Source organism: Mchenga conophoros, linkage group LG11, assembly GCF_057382185.1.
Source record: "Mchenga conophoros isolate Kocher_MC1m ecotype Shallow Benthic linkage group LG11, M_conophoros_male_GT1.1, whole genome shotgun sequence".
NCBI classification, from domain to species: domain Eukaryota; kingdom Metazoa; phylum Chordata; class Actinopteri; order Cichliformes; family Cichlidae; genus Mchenga; species Mchenga conophoros.
Genome location: NC_140536.1, coordinates 26,434,653 through 26,457,227, shown reverse-complemented (window position 1 = coordinate 26,457,227; position 22,575 = coordinate 26,434,653). Strand labels below are relative to the sequence as shown.

Below are 22,575 nucleotides of genomic sequence, written 5' to 3'. Positions count from 1 at the left end.
AACATAATAATAGAGAAAACAAAGCACCATCACAATAAACTAGCTAGTCATAGATATCAGTATTTACTAAGTAATAAACGATATTGTGCAGCACGCAAGATAGACAGCGCACAGTGTGCTTTGAGGCAGCAGCCAAGAAAGCTTTAGTCCGCGTCTGTGAATACCCATGTGTGCATACCTGTGTGGATCAGCATGCTTGCATTCCAAAGGTTTCTCCATGTAATGATCTGCTAGGGAGTGTGGGGGGGCCACAGCCCCGTCCTCCAGGGTGTGAAGCGGGTATGGAGGAGATCAAAACTCCAGACATCCAGAGGCCCCCAGAACACAAGAGACCATGGAAGACCAACAGAGGGGCAGCCGCGCCACTGTCCCAGTAAGAGCTGAGGAGAGTCCCAGATGAGGGCTCGCCCAGCAGCCGCGGAGCAGAAGTCAGGGGGAGTTGCAGTGACGCGCCCGTGAGCTCCGCCGGCCCCCAGCTGCGCCTGAGTGACCGAGCCCTAGGCCGAGAGGCCGGGGGCACCCCACCTCCAAAGGGGCCCGAGCGAGCCCCAGGCCCCAGGCCCCGACAAGCGGCCGCCAAGGAGTGAGCCGGTGTGTACCCGGACGCCCACCCCCAGACACAAAGAACCACCAACACACCGACACCTGAGGGAGTCCGCCACCGGCAGGGGAAGTGGTGGTGGGTGGAGATAGGCCTCCAAACCTTGGAGGGCCTGAGGTGTCCCCAGAGAGGTGGCGTCTGATACCCAACCTGACATATAGACACAGACATACAGGCACACACAGACACAAACATCCATTCCCACCCTCATGCTCTCATATGCACTCACTCCACACTCAACCAACGTGGAGACAGACATAAAGAGACGCTGTACACACAATCACACTCCCCAAGCGTACTCTACAAACCGGGTCTAGGTACCCTTGCCCCTAGAGGGGGGAATTGCACCCAGACCCAGGTGGTGTTACCCTTTTCCCTGCGGTGGGGAGTCGCCAGTGGAGTCGCCCCCTGCTGGTCATTAAAAAGACTGCAGCTGTAAGACAACCTGGAAGCTACGTCAATCTTTATGTCTGGAAATGAGTAATTGCACTTATTGTGGCTACTTCCTCCTATTTATAGTCTTAATTCTAAGTAGGGCTAACTGACTTCTTATTAATTAACTTGAATCAATGAGTTAGTGGCATTTTAAAGTTATGACAAGTTAAGGCTGAGCATTTACTGTATAACCATTTTTAACCAGGCAGGTTTCTAATGTGAGCCATGGACTGAGGCCCTTTTCGTAAGGCAGTAAAGATGATAAATGTGCTACAGTGAAGAAGAAACTACAGTCTAATACAAATATTTGAATTTACTTTTTGACTCCAAATATTTTTCCTGATTAGCGCAGCATTTAATGGTTTTTCTTCTTAAAAACACTTGTGTGTGGACTACAGCAAACCTCAGCGAGTCATAGCCGCTGCAGCGTAAACCAGCAGAGTTGTGTCTGCCTGATGTCTCAGCTGTCGTTTAAGTGCATGTATGATAAAAACTGTTTCCACTATACGGCTCCACAAGGACCCTTCTTAAGCGAGCACAAGCTTGACATGTGTTCTTACACACACACACGCATAGACACACACTCGTACATGTGCTCACACAGTCACTCACATTCTGTGGCCATGCACCGAAAGCCACGGTGGATTTATGTGAGCAGCCGTTTCCAAAAAATCTATTATTTCCATATGGTTCTTATACTCTCGCACACTGGCCAAAGCAGCATGGGGAGTGCTTGTGTGAGTTTTTCTCCATAACAGCATAGCGTGTTTGTGCTTACCTCTGTGATGTCAAGTTAATTCTTCCCTTCTTTATTAGCTGCTTGTCCTCAACTTTTCCTCACTCCACCCTTACTTCCCCCAGGGACTAGGAGAGAAACAGCCCTCTGTGTAATCTGTTGTCTTTCACATCAGTTCAGTTTGCGGCATTAATTGTTTTACCTCCCTCTCTCTCTCCGTCTGCTTTGGTGTTTCTGTCCTGCAGGTGTGCCGAGGAGGTGCGCTGGACTCCAGGGCGGAGCAGTGTGCGGCCTTTAACACCAATGAGTTCATAGGTCGATTGTACAACTGGGAACCTTTCACTGAGGGTGAGAACTGAGTCAACACACATGGTAGTTTAGTGGTGAGCTGCACAGTGCATCAATGTTATAAAAGGCTTATTGGGGGAATTAAATGGTATGATGGGGGAGGCGGGGTTGGGGGGGAATGTGTGTTTGAGTGAGTTAAATATGTCTCTGGTATGAGTGTGTCCCGGCTGACCTGCGCTGCTTGCCCAGCCCACCGCAATCCCTGCTCTCTGTCGTTTGAGCAGGCCAACATCTGCATGCAGCTTCGAGGGTGGTGAGAGTCAATAGAAACAGAGAATGACTGGAACCCAATCTGCTTTGATTCTTTGCACCGAACACTTTCCCTCCTCTGTTTTTCTTCTCATTTGTCCAACATCTCCCTTTCTCCCCTCCTCTCCTGCCAAGTTTCTCCTCCCAACTCTGACTAAGCACACGGATTCCTACTGGGTGAGATAAAGAAGGAGAAAGAAGGACGGGGAGAGGGAGGTGAGAGGTGATGGGATGCGAGTGTTTTGTCACATGACCGCTGGGAGCAAACGGAGACAACGTGGCTTGCGTGCGTGTGCGTGCGTGCGTGTCTTTGTTTCTTCACACAGAAGTGTGCAGCTCCGTGTGTTTGTTTACTCTTTGGTTAAGTGTGCAAAGGTTCGCAGCAGTGGAGCTTGTCTTTGTTTTCCAATGCTGGAGGCAAAGAAAGAGAAAAGGCTCAGCGGATATTTGAGGAATTTGAACGAATAGGAAGGGTGAATATTGCTTGCATGGAGCTGAGGGAATCGAGGAGGGAAAGAGAAGAGAGAAACACAGCTGTGGGATGATATCAACAGTATTTGTCATTAGAATTAGAAATATGTGCTTGAGCCTGTGTGTATTTGTGCTATTAACATATTGGCAAGAGTGCTTGTGCTCTAGATGAATAGCTTAATGGATCTCAGATAAAACAGAAACAGGAGGGGAGAAAGCGTTTGCTCATTCGTGTTTGTGTGTCCGTCTGTCTTTGCACTTGTGATTACTGGATGAGCTGGATGAACTCCTTTGACCCACACAGACACTGGGGGAAGCACAGACCCAGTAACAGTAGATCAGCAACACCACCCGGCCTGCACACAAGTACATTAGTTTGACAAATTTTGTCAAAAAGAAATACACAGTTAGCACACTAGTCCAAATATAGACAGCACACACAGCTGAGAACGTCGAGTCAGTAGAGTTTATTCATTAAAGCGGAGCACGACACGCGATCGATACAGTAAAAGTTAAAGTAGCTCCAGTTAATAGATTATTTAATGGAGCCGATGAAAGCAGTTCAAAGAGTTCTCCCACTGAGTGTTTTATCAACTTCCAGCCCACTATCTTGATTTTCCATCCTGTTTAAGTTTGCTGTTATCACTCTTGTTTTTGGTCGCAGCAGGAAGCTGTTTTTAATCTTAAAGCTCCATAAACCGACTGTTTATGGAGCTGCTGAATACTGTGGAGCAGTCGTGGAATCAAAATAGGCTGCATGCACTTTTGATTGAGCAAGGACCCCTATGGCCAAAAGAAACTTCTTTTCAAGCTGGGGTCATTTAAATTTGGAGATCCATCTCTGTTCTGGGACCTCGCCATGCTTTCATGTGCGTAGCTGGGGTGGAGGTGGCTTGCAAGGTGGTTTGCAGGTTCTAAAGTACACTACATGGACAGCCCCTAATCTTGCCACAACTGTATAAAATCAAGCACCTAGCTACTCAGTCTGCTTTTACAAACATCTGTGAACAAACGGGTTGTTTCTTAAGAGCTCACTTGATGCGAGTGTGATATTGTAATAGGATGCCACCCTCACCACAAGCCAGTTTGTGAAATTTCTTCCCTCCCAGATATTCCATAATCAGCTGTAAGTGGTATTATTGAAGAGCGAAAGCATTTAGAAACCACGGCAGAGGGGCAAACCACGTAAAGTGCTGAGGCGTAGAGCGTGTAAAAGTCACCAGCGCTCTGACTCAGTAACTCCAGCGCTCCAAACCTCCTCTGGCATTAACATCAGCACAGAAATTATATGGGTTTCCATGCCTCAATAGCTCCTGTAGGTGTAATTTGTAGGCAGCCCAGTGCTTTTGGCCATATAGCGTAACTGTAGGCAGGCTAAAATAATTAAATAGCATGGCAGGTATGACATTTACCAATGGGATGCATGGAAGGTGTGCAGATCCCATCACTTGGCATGTTGATAAATGTATACTTTGTTGAGAAAGTATGAATTTAGTGCTTTTGCTCTGACTTTCTCTTGAAACAATAAACCTCTTGAAAGGCCCGCAGACAGGAGCGGGTGGGCATGGATAAAAATCCTCCTCAGTGAACCTATTGCAGTGTTGGAAAAACCCTAAATCGGTGTGAAATGAAAAAGTAACACAGTAAAGCATACTGTCTGAGCATAGTTTAAAAAGATAATTATGAGTTTTTGTCTGTTATTTGTAACACTCATACTTGCATACTTACTTGTACTTGCAGCCAGAAAAAATAAGCCCATGAATGGCTTCAGATCATTTTTTCCCATTACCTGAGGGAAAGGTCAGAGAGTGTGTTTCAGCTGAATGCCTTGTGTTTCCCAGGGGAATACAACATGTCAGCCATGAAGGCTGTTTAAGATTTCAGTCAGACTTCGGGAAGTTTGAGGCGGATCTACAGATTAATTCTGTGTGTTTGCACCAGAAGTCATCGGCGGGGTATCAGCTGGAGTCAAACTGTCTGCATAAACACACGGGAGCTTTCCTTTTACCCACTACCAGGTTTCTGTGCGTTTGTGAAACGGGATTGGGGGGGGGGGGGGGGGGGGAGAGAGAGATATCGCTGCATCCTGAATTGAGCTGCTGTGCGTCCTTGCCCTCTGCTTCACTTTGGGTTGTTTTAAACTGATGTGTCCTTGAGGTCTGCTGAGAAGAGGAGAGGGCTGGATAGGGGGGGGGGGACAAAAGGGCAACCTCTGGTAGGGGGGAGTTTATGGGAAAATAGTCAAAAACACTCACCAAAGTCCAAGCTTTGGCTGCACTATGTTGCTGTGCTGTGGGGGGCAGATGCTGTAGCCAGGTGACGTCACACTCGATCAGCACCGGAGATGATCCTTTCCCACTCCGCTAAGTAAACTCTATCACATTGTTTACTTCAGTCCGGTCCCATTGGCCACAGCCCAGATTTTCATATCTGGCTTCCTATCAACACGCTGGAGGCTGCGATGGAGTGCTTGAGTGTGTTTGAACACTGACTGCTGCATGTCATTTTTCTCCAGCTGCTCTCATCTGTTTAAAGCTCTGTAGCACTGCATACATTTCCAGTCAGTATTTATGTTACGCGGTGCAGTCAACTTGTGAACGTTTTCGCCTCCAAGGTGACGAGCTCTGTTATGTTTGTTCTTCGGAGTGGCGCGGCCTCGGGTTTAGAAGTGTACGTTTAAACAGTAAAGCTGCCACCGTGGTTATAAGCCACGCAAGCGATGGGCCCTGACTAATTTCCTGCTACACGCTCGGCTCTGGTTAGCAGCGATTCTATAGATTTGTAAGCGCTGCACGTGCAGGTGTTGTTTTACTTGAATATTTCCTTTTTTCAGGCCTCATCCCCTCTGTGCACACCCAGCCTCCTCTCTTCCTGTCCCACTGCCTCTCTCTTTCTCTCTCCCCGTTGGAGTTTGTTTAGATGAAGCGATAGCGGGGAAGTATATTTAGGCACCATATATTCCACTGTCTGAACACTAAGCTCAGACAGGGAGCGAGAGTTAGAGCGACAGTGGAAGAGAATGAGAGGCAAAGACGAGTAGGAAGAAACAAATGGAAGATAAAGGCTAAATTTAAAGAAGACAGTTTGGAGCTGAGACGCGCTCGAGCGTGGCTTAAGGAGACGGAGAATGAGGGAGGTGATGAGGAAGGCAGAGAGAGCATGTGTGGCGACACGTATCCCGCTTTTAGCTCCCCCTCTCTTTTCTGTCACTGTCTCCAGTCTAATCTCTCAAAGATAACTATGACAGAGAGATGGAGAGAATGAGGGTGGAGGGAGAGAGGGTGGGAACGCTGCCTCTCTTTTTCCATCTCTTTCTCTCTCTCTCATTCTTTCTAAATATGTACCATATATCTTCTCATATCTCTCTGCAGTCATCAGATGGTAAACAAGGGGCACACCGAGGCTGAAAAAAGGACGGTTTTGCACAGTTTGATGCAATTTGATTGTTTTCTACCACCTTATGTCAACAGCAAACTTTTCTGATATATTGAAATCAGAATAAATTACAATTACAGCAAGACAATTAAAGGCTAGCCTTAAGAAATTAGTTCCAGGAATGAAAAGTATATAATATACAGTAGTATACTTCTTATTTATATACAGTTTTTCTCAAATGCTAAAACACATGTCACAAACGTTACCACCAGGTCCCCCAATGTCCAAACACAACACCCTTCTCTAAAGCTACATAAACACAACCACACCTTCCCACTGCAAAACTCAAACTCCCACACCAAGAGAGCAGCTCGAAGCTGTCAAAACTGTAAACACTATACACAGCATTACACACTACAGCAAAACAATTGAAAACACAATGCTCAATTTGTGAGAAGGTTCTTTGGTTCATAACTGCCAATGCATATTTTTATAAACTGTACAGTAACGGATCGTCATAGAACCCTGCAGAGGATTAGGCATTTAGATTTGTGAGTTTCACATGAAGACTATAAATCTATAAAAACATCCTGCATGTACGTACACTACTGTAACACAACTCAATGCAAAAACAGAAGCTATCGCACACAACAGTACTCTCGGAAACATGATCAGGGTGTGAAGTCTGTTTTTATTGTCTACACGGTCATTTTACAGTATTACACACAGTCACTGTGCGGCATCATGTCGCCGAGCTGCATTGGGCCACATCACCTCATCCACATCACAGGCTATATTGTCCCTTGCTAGGCACCGCGGGAAAAACGCCCTGGAATGGCGAATCCATCCCTGGAAGGCCTCCACTGGGATGTCAGCACAGGCCAGCTCCATTGCCCGTACGAGGTTCTCTCTTGTGTATGGCTGTCTGTCATACACCTTCCATCTCCATGATGAGAAGAACTCCTCTATAGGGTTCAGGAAAGGGGAGTAGGGTGGCAGACAGACGTTTAAAAAGTGGTCACTGTTGGTGGTGAACCACTCTCTGATTTGGTGTGTTTTGTGGAAGCGGACGTTGTCCCAAATGATCACATACATGTGATGTGCTAGCCTAGGATGGTGTTGTTGACAGTCCAGGAGGATGTCTTTTAGCTCCTCTAGGAAGGTGAGGAGACGTTGGGTGTTGTAAGACCCAAGGACAGCATGCCGGTGGAAGCCCCTCCGTACCCATAGCTGCACAAAGAGTAATATTACCCCCCCGTTGGCCAGGAACCTCAGTGATGGCTCTTTGGCCAATGATGTTACGGCCTCTTCGCCTTAGTTTCTGGAGGTTGAAGCCAGCCTCATCCAGGAAGAGGTACTCATGGAGTCTGGCCATCGCGTCCAACTGCATTATCCTCTGTGAACATGGAAAAGCGTACAGGTGTTCAGAACGGTCAATCAGGTAGCACAGTATTGTCCAGAAGTAATGTAGGCCACTAAGCAACACAGTATGTCCACTAACTGTACTGTGGACATGGATGTATACGTACTTGCACATACTCGTAACGTTGTGCTATGTGTCGCGCAGAGTTGCGCTCAAAGGGAACCCTGTAGACCTGTTTCATCCTCATCTGTTGGCGCCGGAGAACTCGGTCTATTGTGGACACGCTGACAGCATCAATGTTCTCAAAGTTTACATTATCTGCAATGACTTTGTCTCTGATCTCTCGGAGTCTAATGCAGTTGTTCTCACGGACCATATCTGCAATGAGGGTTTCTTGTGCCGCTGTGAATATGGCAACCCTCCCACCTCTATGTGGCATTCTTTCAGCTCTAAAGAAAGAAAGATGTGTTGTCAATTGACTGATTTATATGTAAAACTACATGTAAAGTGACAGACCACTTTCACAGGCCTGTAAAACTGTAGTGTGACAAAGAAAGCAATAGCGTACTATACCTGTTGTGTTGTCTAAATGCCTTGATAATGGTGGCCACGGTGGACCTACTCAGGTTTGGATGTACTCTTCGTCCCGCTTCAGCCATTGTCATGCCATGGACAATGACATGATCAATTACTGTTGCTCGCATATCATCTGTTATGATGGTGCGAGGTTGTCTTCTTCTCCCACCTGGACCTTCTCCTCTCTCTTGTTGGCCTCCTTCTCTTCCTCCTCTACTCCGAACTCCTCTTCTTCTTAGGCCTTCACCTCTTCCTCCTCTGATCTCAACCCCTCTTCCTCTTTGGCCTGCAGCTCTTCTCCTTCCGCACGCTCGAATGCCTTCATCCATTGTGATTGTTTGGCATCTTCACCAAACTATGCTTTCATAGGTGGGGTCACATCATTAGCAGCAGGTGTCTTCAATTTTGAGTCGTTGTGTGTAGTGACTGACGCCAGGTGTGTTCCCTGTGTTCACAGATTGGTGACTGTGGCAAGCATTTTGCATCACATGGGCTTTCATTTGAGAATATGAGCAGAGGTGTTTTGCAACATGTGTTTTAGCAAGGAAAAATGTGTTTAGATTTGTGAGTACAGAGGGTTGTGTTTTGTGAATTGTGTCTTCATGTGACATGTGTTTATGGTACTGGAATATGGTGGCTACATTTAGTAAATGTGTTTAGACTACTGGTCATTTGGGTTACAGGATTGGCTTTTGTGTTTTAACATTTGAGAAAAACTGTAATATATAAGAACTATATTATACTATTCATCTATTTTTCAAATGTGCTGGTTTGAATATTTGTTAATGGCTGGTTATAAATAAGCTTTTTTCCCATTGGCATTAGATAGTTTCCATTCATCTAGTCTAGATCACATTGTCCTCAATGCGACATATGTCTGCAATAAGTTTTCCCCACTTGAAGCATCTCCTCCAACTCTGCCTAAGACCACATGATGTCCTCCATCATGTGGTCTTAGGCCTGCCCCTCTCTCGATTTCCAACAGGGATCCATCTCGGGACACGATGACATATTTTTGTACATGATAAAGTGTTTTATTTTGTCCTGTTTTCACTGATAATTAATACAGTTTCTCTGGAAACTCTGCTGAGTCCCTTCATCGCTAAATCTGTTGCTGTTTAGTCTCTACATCTTTAGTCCCTTGAAAAATTGTTTAAATTCCTCGAACTCCATGTTTACCTGTGTTGAAGGACTGCTGCTACAGTATCACAGTGTATTTATAAGCAAACTTATGCGCAATCTCCTGCCTTGTGTCTGTATAAAACTGTTAAAACATCAAGTCTAGCTCAACTGTTTTGCTTTAATGCCCTCCTCACCACTTCCACCCACTTAGCGAGAGGAAATTCACTCCTTAACGCTGGAAATATGTGTTCCCTTTGTGGAAACATAAAAACCACAGATCTCGATCTGTACGTCAGCCCAAGCTTGAAATGACATTTTAACAGTCTACTTTAACTTGCCCTTATCTTCCAAGTGGAGGTTATTCATTAATATTTTTAACGACTTCTCATCTATGATATGGTTTTCACCCCATGTTTCTCTCAGTCTGTGCAGTGATCATTGCAAAATGTGATCCCGGAGCCTCGGTTCCTTTAACAGGAACTACCACGAAGGTTTTGAGTACTTCGGCAGGTGTTTGTCCTTTCTGAACTCGACGGCCTTGCAGTCGTGCCAGATGCAGTCATGAAACTGTACAGGTGTGCAGCTGACATTAAAGGTTGAGTTTAAAGATAGCTGCTCTCTGGGCCATCGGGACTGAGGAAACGATGGTAGAGGTAAGAGGGCCACGTGGCCGTTCCCTCAACCCCAGTTATCACACATTTGTCACACATTCTTTTTCAGTTTAATGCTTTTGTAAGTCACTTTTGAGTGATCTGGTGTACGGTGTCACAGCTGCTTTGATCCCGGCACAAGATAGCTTAGTTTCCTGCTTGTGTGACACCTGGCTGAGCAATGTGGTACTCTGAGAGATTTGAGGACCCTGAAAGCATATGGATTTCCTTTGAATGTGTGTCATACGACACTCTTTGAATCCTCACAAGGTGAAAGCAGGGCGTTGGTATTTGACCTTTACCCTTTGTTCTCCGTTATCTCCTATGAACCTCATGACTTCGAAGGTGATGGAAAGCTCGGTTTACTTTCTGCTGATGTCATGACTTGGAGTGGAAATTTTTCCATTCTGCAACAGTGTAACCATTTTGCAGCACTGCTGTATTATCACAAACAACATTTGGTTGCATCATAAGATTAACGCAGGCTTTTGAAAATTCTTTTAAGAAGAAAATTATTTATCTGTATGCTGTTTTGACTGCTCCAGGCAAAGTGGCACGGTGTTCATATATGTACAGAATTTAATGGTTTTTACAGTTTCAGAAGACGAGAATTTTCCCCTTTAACCTCGAGCCCCTCCCTCCTCTCTTCAGCTACCTCTTCTTCTCATGGAGTGAGCTCATGTCATTAGCCCTGTTTCAAACAAACATGATCACAGGCCTGTACATTCACATACCCCTACAGCTTCTTCTTAAATAAACTGCCAAACAGTGGACCCAATCACCAGCCCTTCCTCTGTGTCTTGCTCTTCATTTTAAATGAAGATCTTAACCTTTTGGGAAACAGACCCATACTCTTTCTCCTAGGACTATGATGAGAAGTTGTAGGCTACATCATACATTTGAGGAAACCAGCAACTAACTTTGTCTGGAGTTTGGTTGTGGGTGACTGTTTTATTCCTTGGTGTTTTACATGCTGAATTACAGTAACTCTGAGTCTTTCATAAAATACAGGTTACTTACACACCCTGCAGTCTGAAAAAGCATCATGTTTAGGCACGAATGGAGGACTGAAGACGGTCTGCTGATGTTGTGCTCATGCCATGCCCTCAAATATATTAGTTCTTTTTCTTCAAAAAAAGCTCCTTATTTTCTTCACATTTTCCTTTTACCACTCTGCCCTGTGTAGTTTTCTGTATTCTCCACACTATTTATCTTCCCTATCCTCTCTGCACTGAATGACTTTCATTTTCTCTTTTACCTTGAAGCGGTGCCCTTTTTCTTCAGTTCTTCGACTCTGTGTTTCCACGCACACTTCGCCCTGCTGCGTGCATCCTTTGGGTCGCACTCATAAATCTTGCCTTTTTCAAGCTTAAGATTACACCTCTTTTCTGCGTATGTATCCGCTGGGAAGGTGCAGCCATGAACAGCGGGGAAATAGCTGATCACTCTCCCTCTCAGGGGTTACATGGTCTGGCCTTAGTTTCCTGACCACATGGAAAGACGTTCATCCTTCCAGCTGTTTCTTCTCCGTGGTTGTCAGAGAGAGAAAAAAACTCTGCGCGCACACACACACACACACACACACACACACACACACACACACACAGAGTTAAGAAAAACATACATGCTGTCTAGTGACACTGCTGCCCTGTGTTTCTGTGTTACAGTTGGGGCAGACAAGCAGTGCGAGCTGACCTGCAGACCCGCTGGCTATCGTTTCTACGTCCGTCAGTCAGAGCGTGTCAGAGACGGGACGCCCTGCTTCAATGTTAGCACCAATGATGTGTGTGTGGAAGGACAATGTCTGGTGAGTGGTTTCAAATGTGTGTGCGAGATTTCTTGTTTCACGTGTCTGAGTCCAAGTGTCTCCTGTCTCGAAGAGGTTGACAAAGCCCAGAATCTGGCTGTCTCAGTCTCACGTCTGGAAGCTGATTTAAACTGGCATTCAGAGTCAGGCTCTTTTTACGGCCCTTCTCGGGGCCTCTTTTCTTTGCATCTTTCCCTCTTTCTCTCATTTGCACTCTCACTCTCTGATTTTACCCTCGTTCCACCCTTCTGCTCCTGGCAGGAATCTAGCGAGCATCAGTTACCGATTTAAATAAGCAACGTTGAAATAAACACTGGCAATGGATGCGAAATGTCAACAAGATTGGACCCGTTTTTCTCCATCCCCACCCCTTCTCTAACATCTCAATTGTTTCCCAGCCACATTTCCTTCATTGTCCGACCCATCACTCACATCTTTTCAACTCCTTCTCCTGTCAGACGGAGGGCTGTGACGGGGTGCTGGGCTCCGGCTCTGTGATTGACAAATGTGGAGTGTGTGGTGGGCGGGAAACATCCTGTCGAAAGGTGACGGGAAGCTTCCACAATACCACGGTTCCTCTTGGTTACCACAAGATCCTGGACATCCCACCCGGAGCCACATTCATCAACATCACCGAGAGACGAGCGAGCCCTAACTACCTGGGTAAGCTGAGTTGCACACGCACACATTCGGTTTAGGGTTTCTTGAATAATGCTGGCCTACAGCTCCAGTAAAAGTGAAATACTGGCGAGGATAGTGCAGATTTGGGAATGAGATTTGGCCCGTGATCGTGTGTGTGCTGGCTTTGACTGAGACCTGAGATTTTTGTGGTCTCACAGACTCTAAGCTAGCATTGTTAGAGCTCATAAAGAATCAGTCAAGTGTGTAGATTTCTGTGTGTGCGTGTGTTTCTTGTCAGCCTCCTTTTTGTTCACCACACAGCACTCCAGGGTCTGTGTTTGTCTTTTTTGGGAATGTGTTTGAGCATATGGGGGGATTTTCTAAGAAGTCACCAGACTAAACAAGGTCCTAATAAGAAAAGAAAAATTCACCCCAGTTCTTCTGACATTCCCACTCCCTCCTCCCTTTTTCCAGCCATGAGGAGTGGAACAGGAGCTTCCGTGGTGAACGGACGTTGGGCTGTGGACCCCCCAGGGGAGTATCAAGCAGGGGGCACTACCTTCACCTACACCAGGCCTAGAGCACAGGCGGAGGGGGAGGAAGCAAAGGGCGAGTCCCTCTGGGCACCAGGACCCACAAAGACACAGCTACAGCTATATGTAAGTTCTGAAAGAACACATGGACCAGCACTACAAAATTACGATTTACTCAGAGAAACATGTATACGTACAGAATATTTCTCTAATATATCTTCATGTCACTGTTTTGCGCCCGAAGCTGTGTTCTTCTGCTCTGTGTCAAGATCCTCCAAGGAGACGGAATTATTTTAGTATTATGGCAGGATAAAGAAGGATATACTAAAGCTTATCCTGAGCCACCTGAAACTATCCAAGGCTTAATAATAACAGCGCTAACCTCGGGCTAAAATCTTATTAAAGATCAGGAGTCATGTGTAGCTTCACATCCGGTAACATCAGGATCAGAGGAGGTAAAGAAAATAGCTCTGGTTTGATCTCCCCAAGAATAACCAGCATTTTTAAGGTTTAGCGGGATACAAAAAGTAAGATATAAAAAGATTAAAACGCTGTCACCATGGCAGCGGCACTGTGATGCCGTGTAGCTCATTGCATGCTTGTTAGATGGATTAAGAATATGTGCTCCCTCTAGATCCTTGCCAGTGTTGCAAAATAAATATATAAATTAATCAACTTTTTGGCACACCCTGTAGATTTGAGTTAACACACAGACCACAAACTAAAATGCCTCACTCCACTCACAAGGGCACTCCAAGTAGAGGGGGAGAAAGGCCCCAAATGTCCTCTTTTTTTTAAGTCACAGGTTGTATCCCTGTTTTAAATACACCTTCCAATATTAGGAAAAATAGTCAGTGGTGTCTTAGGCAGTAAGGCACTGAGGGACCTGTCCGAAGGGAGGCCATGGAGTGGCACTGAAACCACTCCATGTTTTCTATATTGTGCTATATTATTATAGATAATGTTACACAGAATTAATAAAGTCATTAAATCATCTGCTTTTACAAAATTAAGGTAAGTGCATGACTGATTATAATCCAGTAATTGTAATCCAATAATACGATACATTTAATTTTGTATAATACTTATATTTAAATAAGCAATACTTACCTAAGTAATAGGTCTAAATGTTTGTTTCACCATTTGTTAAATAGCTATTCAATATTAAATGTTTTACAGTCACAGAGAGCTCCCTTTCCATGTAACACATCTTTATTAAGGCCCTGCACATGAGCATGAAAACTTACCTTACATTTTTAACTTCATATTTCCTGCCACCTCATTGTAAAAAAAATCCCAGAAATGCCTCTGACAGCACTCGATTTTCCATCACAAGGCCAGCTGTTTGACTTTAGGACCCAGGTGGTAATTTAGTATTTTGGAAATGAATCCTGTGCTCTTGAATGAAGGGGGTTAAGGAAAAGCCAACTAGAGCCAACTGAGCAACTAGACAGCAAAGCATACTCTAGCACGGAGACTGAAAGCTAGGGGAAACAGCTCTGACTCTTTTCAAAAGCAGCCAAATCAAATGTCTCGCACCCCTAAAACTCAGACATTTAGATCTTGTTTGTTTAACACAGATAAAACACCAAAAGGTTAAATGACGTGGGTGTATTAATGGTGATACAGCAGCTATATATTTAAATCTGAACTTTTCAGTTAATCTCTAAATCATCCTTCTAGGAATTAGGTGTCAGAGTTTGTTTTGTTGTTGTTTTTTTAAAGAAAGCATATTTTGACTCTTAGCTCTTCCAGATGAATTTCACTCTGCAAGCAGATGTGACGCCGCCAAACTAAAGCAGTGACTGAAGGCCCTCAGGATCAGTTGCAAAGTATAGCAGATCAAAATGTTTTTGAAATGAGAGCCCTGCTGATTAAGTCTAAATGACCTTGACTAGATTATATCTCATATATAAGACTGTAGGATTATGTAGGGGGTGGGTTCTTGAGCATGATATCAAGCTCCTGCCAGTTCATTCTGACCTCTGACCTGTAACAAGAACATTTCTCTGTGGGAATCAATAATGCGATTTTCAGGCATTTTTTTTCACCCTCTTCTTTGGCTCCATTTTGTTCTTTAGATAATCTTCCATAAGGACAACCCAGGCATTGACTATGAGTATTACATTCCGGTTGAGAAAAAAGAGGGAGAGACCGAGAGGCTAATGGAGAGAGAGCGGGAGACGCCCAGAGAGGCACCCAGGGAGAGACCAAGGGAGCGAGAGCCAGCGAGGGCACCCCTTCGCAGTAAGTCTATGACACCCCGGCTTTCTGACCTCCTCTCTTCTGTTTGACAACCATATTTTCTCTATGCTGTGTACAGTAGCCTAGATGGCAGCTTTCCCAGCAGTCATGTGCAGCACATAGCTGAACCGTGTCAATGTGGAGCTCTCCAGACTCATTCTTTCCAAGTTACTAAAGGAAACATCACTGTAATGCAGATTCTGGGAGAATGACTGACGTCTTTATGGTTTATGATGGGTGCGGTTGTGGGCCAAATGGGAGGGATTATTTCACGAGTGTGTTTGTGTGTGTTTGTGTGTATTTGTGTGCGTAGATGACCTAGATGGGAGGCTATCTGATCCATATGTTGGCTGTCATGAGATGCTGACCTCGTCATGACATCATTAATGTTTTCATCTTATTTCCATCATTTCAACATGTTTTTCGACTTTCGCCGCTCTTAATAACGCCTCTTGTGTGTTTCCCAGTCACGTTCTCCTTTATATTTGAGCTTTAATGTCCATCTTTGTTGGCATTCTCTCACAGGTCCTCTCACCGTCTCAGTTGAAGACCCTGTTCCTGCTCCTCCTCCCAATTCAGTCCATTCTTACCCTTCCTCCTCCTCGTCCTCCTCCTCTGTGTTTTCGCTCCCAACTTCGAACCAGTGGACACCTGAGCGGTCACGCCCACGAGGATCTGCGCCCAATAGGAATGCTCGGATCCCCCCTCGCACCGACCTGCCACTGGACACCCTGCCGCCATTTGTGTGGAAGAGAAGTGGCCTCACCGAGTGTTCTGCATCCTGTGGCAAAGGTAAGACTTCTGATTGTGGGACTTCATACGTGTTACACCCCAAAAATTCTCTCATCTGCTTAATTACTTTGGATGAGGTGGTGTCTCCCTCCTCTGGTTGTTGGAAGCAAGTACAAGAATCTGTCCATCTCTTTCTCTCTCTTAAGGTACTCAGAATAGACTCATCGTATGTGTGAGCCGTGATACAGACGAGGAGGTCTCAGAGAGCAAGTGTGACTCTGCAGCCAAACCTGTTCCTGAGGAGGAGCCTTGTAACACACACCCCTGCCCTCCATTGTGAGCAACCTATACATAAACTTATTCATATACAGGTTATATAGAAAATTAATTTCTATATTGCATTTTTTATACATTGAATCTTATTTAACAGCTTATTTTTAAAATGATATTCATTTATCTTGGCTTGAAAGCATAGATTTTTTATTTTACTTGAACATAGGGACATTTTATGCATATTTTTGCATACAAAAAGTAGTAGTAGCTACATGGCAGTTAATTTGTTTGGGTTGGCTGTATTTTGTGCCATGCTTAAGAGTTACTGTGAAGAATTAAAGATAATTCCACAAACTGTATAACATAATTATGAATGGAAACTAACTGCTTACAAAAGTCTCTTTGCTTGAATGACTTGTAAATGTTTTTAAGTGGATCCTGTCTCCTCTGTCACAGCTGGGAGGCAAGTTCGTGGTCGGAGTGCAGTGTATCCTGCGGCCCGGGTGTCCAGCAGAGGCAGCTTCAGTGCAGGCAGAGCTTTGGCGATCGCTCCACCATGGTTCACCCCCAGCGCTGCGCCGACCTCACCCAGCCAGTGCTAACACAGCCCTGCCAGCTCCGCCTCTGCTCCCACTGGGAGGTCAGCTCTAACTGGAGCCAGGTGAGTCCACAACACATGTATGCAGCTAGCAACAGCCTCTGTTCTTGTCTGGAAACAACAGACCCTCTCACATTGTCAGCAAGCGGGACACTTGTATAGTATAGTGTCTCAACAAGACACTATCATTCATTTCAAAAAGCTATAATTAATACTACAAAAAAAGATATAATTGGGAAGAAAAAGAAGATTTGTTTCGTGGTTTGTCTGCATATTCTCATGTTTGTCCTGTTTCTGCCTCAGTGCTCGGTGGACTGCGGAGTAGGGAAGAGAACAAGGAGTGTGCGCTGTGTCAGCGATCAAGGTGACGTGGTGAACGAGAAGGAGTGCAGCTCCAGGGCCCGTCCACAGGGAAGTGAGGAGTGCAACATGGGTCCCTGTGTGACCAACTGGTACTTTACAGACTGGTTAAAGACTGTAAGTAATGCACACGCATTTCAGCTTTCAAAAACTTTTCAGCTTTAAAAAAAAAACAGTTGAAAACACATCTATTTAGACAGGCAGTCTTTTTAATATCCTTGTAAAGCACCTTGTATTAGATTCTTATCTTAAAAGGTGCTATATAAATGAATTTTACTTATGTACTCACAGCAACAAAAGAATAAAACATGCATTTAGCATCGGTCCTCAACATGTTCCCTGACTTTGTGTGCTCAGTGTTCAGCGCAGTGTGGCCCTGGGGTGCAAAAGAGAGAAGTGGTGTGTCTGACCAGAGGAGGAGTCAGAGAGGGTGGAGAAGGAGGAGATTGTGTTGGGGACAAACCAGCAGAGATGAAGGCATGTAACGGAGGCCCCTGTGTGCCAGTAGCTATGTGGTATAGCAGCCCCTGGACACAGGTAGGAGAGTGGTGTCTAAAGACTTATTTTGTGTTGTGAGTTTGGGTCTCACAACAGTTTGGGTGTTTTGTGTCCTATAGCTGCTTTATTCTTGATTAGGGTTGGGTATGTCACTGATTTGTGGTCTTTTTTCCAGTGTAACGTCCCATGCGGGGATGGAACTCAGCGACGAGACATCATTTGTGTCCAGAAGATGGGGAACGATTTTACTGTTGTTCCAGACGCTGAGTGCGCTAAGCTGGACAAGCCTGCATCAGTCCAGCAGTGCAAGATGGGAGCATGTCAGGCACAGTGGTTCACCACAGAGTGGAGCGCGGTGAGAGATGAAAGGACAATGAAGAGATATTTTTTAAAAATCAGAGATTTGTGGAGATTATATTTATACTGTTGGCCTGCCTGCGTTTTTGTTCTCAGTGCTCAAAGTCTTGTGGAAAGGGCTTACAGATGAGGGAAGTTCGATGTCTAACACCAGAGAAGAAGCACAGCCATGAATGCGACTCCAGCACCAAACCAGTCCAGGAACAAATCTGCAACACAATACCCTGCAGCCCACAAGTCTCAGGTCGGTGCGTGTGTCAACAAAACTGTGATCAAGTGTGTTTTGATCTCCCTGCCAACCTCTCTGTCCTTCTGTCTGCTCACAGATGAAAACTGCAGAGACGTACGTCAACAGTGTGAGTTGGTGGTGCAAGCCAGACTCTGCGTCTACACCTACTACAAGAAAGTCTGCTGTGCCTCCTGTGTTCAGAGTGCTCAGCGTGCCAAGAGACACTGACCAGCCAATGGCAGACAGCCCCTGTGCGCAAGTAGTGGAGGATTAGGTCAAAAGGGCTAATCACTCCAGAAATGACAAGTCTGTAGAAATGAGCAGCCCAGAGTAGACACGTGAAGGCGTTTGGATGACATTTAGCTTTTTTGTCCTAAATCTTAACATAAAACACTGTGAAAGTTCCTCTTATCAGTACCAGTCGCTTAAACCTGCACCTTCCTCTGAGTTTGCTTCAATATACTATGTGTGTTAGCTTTAACAGTTTGCTGATTTCCCACACACAGTTTAATTGAATTTCATTGTCCTTATTTTCACTCTCGGAGACTCATTTCTGTGACTTACAGGTTGTAAAGAAAGGAGGACACAGCTGTGTTTCAGCAGCAAATTTAACAATTTAAAGATTCCTCCTAATCTACGGGATCTTCAAGCAGACATGCATACCACTAATTACGTGCTAAACGAATGATTACCATGTGTGCTAAGATCTACTGGAATAGATCTGTTATCAAGTGCCCCACTGAGCTACAGTGGAAAAAACCCTCCCAGACTAGAAGGATTTTATTTACATATTTTATCTATTTTTTTCTCTTTGCCAAAAATATTTCCTCAAGTGTCCTCTCAGTATTTGGACAGATGAACCAAAGGATTGGGGTGGGCATAAGAGTTAGTGACCAAATATAACAGGGTGGGAAGACAGAGATGAGACTCTTCCCGAACAAGAAGGTCAGCTGACATGGGACAGTCACAACAAAGGTTGCCCACAAAGAAATTTTTGTTTAAATTCAAACCTAGCTATAAAGATTTGTAATTGCAAATGTTTTTTTTTTGTTTCTTTGTTTGTTTTTTTAATTTTATAAATATATATCAAAGAACAAACTGACAGGACAGCTGTTGCTGTAGAATTGTCTTCTTGACCAAGAACCAAGCGTATCATATCACATTGTTAGTCTCACTTCCCAACTATGCATTAGGCATACTCAAGATATTATGTAAACCTTAACTTGCCACTAAAATATAAACAGCAGGGCATTACTTAAGCAAGAGTAGTGTTGACAGTAGGACGCTGACAGTCCTAAAGGACCAGCTTCAGCCCGCTGGTTTCGCTCCACTCTCCCTTTAAGCCAACTTTCTTCTGATTGGCTGCCGCGTGCAAACACAAGCATGAACAGCAGGTGGGTGGGACTTCACCTGCTGTGTGCCTACAATGAACATATTAAGGATATCTCCTTCCAATGACCTCATACAGAGCAGAGAGTAAAAAATCTGCCTTAAATCAATGTTTAGACCATTCTGAAGCCTCAGGGTTTTGACTGAATTAATCTTTTTTTTTTAATTATTTGTTAGCTATGTATAATATTAGCATCCATTTTAGCATTTGCTGCTTTCTTTGGTCAGTCATTGGTGGTTTTGTACTTTTCATGACATTTCCTTTCGGTACAAACCAGAAGGACATTCAGAGTGTGCATCCTCTGTCAACTGATTTCTTTATTTTTAACAGTTATAAATAAAGTGACCTAAATTCTCCCCAAAATTTGACAAGTTCTTAACAATATCATAAAGTCAGCTTCATAGTTTCTGCATAATCTTGCTGAACAAAAGCCAGTGATCATATATGTTTAATAGACAATACAGAAGGTGGCCTTTAACCAATAGTAATTACTAAATGATTGATTTTGCAATTGTTATGATTAAGCTATTAAAAATATCTTTATGTCATTACCTTTTTGGGAGGGAATGTTGAATCTGTCTAGTGAAATCAGGTGAAGTCATAATAGGAAACCTTAAGGGGACTGAAAAAGTTGCTTTCTTACATGTAGGCTTCTAGATATGATTGGATCATAAGCAATGATCCTGCTTTGACCTGAAACATAAATAATGCATATCGAAGTGGCAGCCTCTGTATATGTGTGTGTGTACTGTTTAATGCTCTTTCTCTGGCCTTGATTGTTTTTAATTTGCTCCCATTTTCTTTTTCACCTCCCACTCTGACATATACTGACACCCAGTCAAGGGTGGAGAGTCTGTATATTTGTGAGATATGTTTTAATGTCTATAATTTCTCTGAAGATAGTCGGTGCTTATGTTTATAACTGAGTAGAGTTATCAGAAGTGTTGTTATAGAATCCATTTATTCACATCTAACTGTCACATAACTATTTTATGTTGCATTTGAAGAAAGAATCAACGTTTTTGCTCTTAAATTGCGTGTGTGTGTGTGTGTGTGTGTGTGTGTGTGTGTGTGTGTGTGTGTGTGTGTGTGTGTGTGTGTGTGTGTGTGGTTGTGAGTTTTGCATATGTGGCTTTGAATGTGTCATTCTTGTCTCTTATCCCTTGTAGTAGAAATTAGATTTTATATATAAACATAAAAAGGATAGTAATTTATCTATTATCTAAAGAACATGTAATTTATTTGCTGTTTTGAGGAGCTGTAGCAATTTTTTTGTTACCACAAGAGATTATCAGATTGTTATTTTCAGTATACAGACAATTTTATGATGCAAAAACAGGAAACAGCGTGGAGGAGTTATTATCTTGAAGCTTCATTTTAAATAAAACGGAAATTACAGAGAAATCAAGGCGTGTGTGTTTCTTTTTGGTCCACTGAACAAGGGTGAATTTGCCACTTTTGTCCAAACAGTGGCGCTATTGAGTCTCTTACACAACTTAGTCAGGCCTAGCTGTCTTCCACAGTGAGTCATCTATGGATAAAGAAATAAAGAGGTTTTTTTATAAAATGTATGCTGTGGTCGAAATATTGAATGAACACAGTGTTTTATTTCACTTTTCACCCTAGATGAGTCTTAAATTCCAATTTTTGTGTAATGACAATAATAATAATAAACATCTGACCAACATAACACAAATGACACTCTAATCATATATGTGCTGTAGTACAATTAGTATTACAAGGCAGAAAAATCATGGAAACACACAAAGATTATTATTTACATATTTATTTATTATACTCTTTATAAAATCTTGAGTGAGTATGTGTGTGTGTAATGTGATGTTTCAGATAGGAAGTGTCTTTAAGGAAACCCTGCCAAGGTCAGCTGCTGTCTGAGATGAAAATCTAGGAGTGGACGAGCTTGTGTAATGAGTAGGACTATCAATAAGGCAAAATCAAACCAGGAAAGAAGAGAGTGGATGCTAAAAACTATAGGACCTTCATTAAACTTAAATATCGCTTAAGCCGGTGTAGTTTCCTGATTCCGTATCAGCAATTCTGGAAATGTCAGCCCGAGTAACTTCTAATAATTTCAGAACTTTTTGGTGGAGAAGTGATAATTTCACATAGAAATTTGTGATGTAAATGTATACTTTTACCTCCCATGGACGATATAATGGGCTCGGACCCCATTTTGGCTTCAGCACTGCCTCAGTTCTTCAATACATAGATTCAACCAGGCAGTGGAAACAATTTGGTCCATATTTACATGGTCGCATCATAGACGCTGCAGATTTGTTGGCCGCACATCCATAATGTGAATCTCCCATTCTACCTCATCTTAAAGATACTCTATTGGATTGAGATTGGTGACTGTGGAGGAAATTTTAGTGAAACTAACTGTCATGTTCAAAAAACCGGTTTGAGATGATCTGAGTTTTGTGACATGGCGTGTTATCTTGCTGGAAGCATAAATCAGAAGGTGGCTACATTGTGGTAATTAAGGGACGGACACAACAGCAGGCAGGCTGTGGCATTTAAACGATGCTCAGTTGGTACCAAAGTACCTAAAATGTGCCATGAAAATATTCTCCATGCCATTACACCACCACCAGTAGTCTGAACTGGCATGATGAATCCATGCTTTTATGTTGTTTATGTCAAATTCTCACCTTGTGATCCAAATGTCACAACAGAAACCAAGACTGATCAGAGAAGGCAACATTTTCCTAGTCTCCTCTTGTCAAGTTTTCCGTGTGAATTGTAGCCTCAGTTTCCTGTTCTTCACTGACAAGAGCATCCACTGTGCTCTTCTGTAGTAGCCATTTCAATTTGACTAACTAAAATGTTCACTACATGCCAGAAAAGGTATTTAGTCGCTGCCATGTAGATGCTGATTAAATATTTGTGTTAACCAACAGTGGAACAAACTGGCTGGTGATTGTATGTTTTAAATTGTGGAATGTAAACTCCCTCAGATTGACCATGCCCCCAGTTCCCACTAATT

At 43.7% G+C, this 22,575-nt stretch overlaps 1 protein-coding gene and 1 pseudogene across 2 annotated transcripts in view; one reads left to right on the top strand and one right to left on the bottom strand.

Annotated features, from left to right (window-relative positions):
* adamtsl4 (ADAMTS-like 4) overlaps positions 1 to 20,972 on the top strand; it is a 39,908-nt gene extending 18,936 nt beyond the window's left edge. The window contains exons 5-17 of the mRNA XM_085291998.1: positions 2,018 to 2,120; positions 11,594 to 11,733; positions 12,192 to 12,396; positions 12,829 to 13,013; positions 14,969 to 15,134; positions 15,657 to 15,923; positions 16,070 to 16,199; positions 16,593 to 16,797; positions 17,038 to 17,211; positions 17,452 to 17,631; positions 17,768 to 17,947; positions 18,046 to 18,193; positions 18,276 to 20,972. Of these exons, the coding sequence (XP_085148124.1) occupies positions 2,018 to 2,120; positions 11,594 to 11,733; positions 12,192 to 12,396; positions 12,829 to 13,013; positions 14,969 to 15,134; positions 15,657 to 15,923; positions 16,070 to 16,199; positions 16,593 to 16,797; positions 17,038 to 17,211; positions 17,452 to 17,631; positions 17,768 to 17,947; positions 18,046 to 18,193; positions 18,276 to 18,406 (2,214 nt within the window). The 3' untranslated portion in view covers positions 18,407 to 20,972. The remainder of the gene's footprint in view (positions 1 to 2,017; positions 2,121 to 11,593; positions 11,734 to 12,191; positions 12,397 to 12,828; positions 13,014 to 14,968; positions 15,135 to 15,656; positions 15,924 to 16,069; positions 16,200 to 16,592; positions 16,798 to 17,037; positions 17,212 to 17,451; positions 17,632 to 17,767; positions 17,948 to 18,045; positions 18,194 to 18,275) is intronic.
* Positions 7,022 to 8,061, bottom strand: LOC146564302 (uncharacterized; annotated as a pseudogene). The gene is made up of 2 exons (XR_014894330.1): positions 7,745 to 8,061; positions 7,022 to 7,611 (listed from the first exon to the last, which is right to left on the bottom strand). The product of XR_014894330.1 is annotated as an uncharacterized LOC146564302 (transcript).
* Positions 20,973 to 22,575: the final 1,603 nt, after the last annotated feature.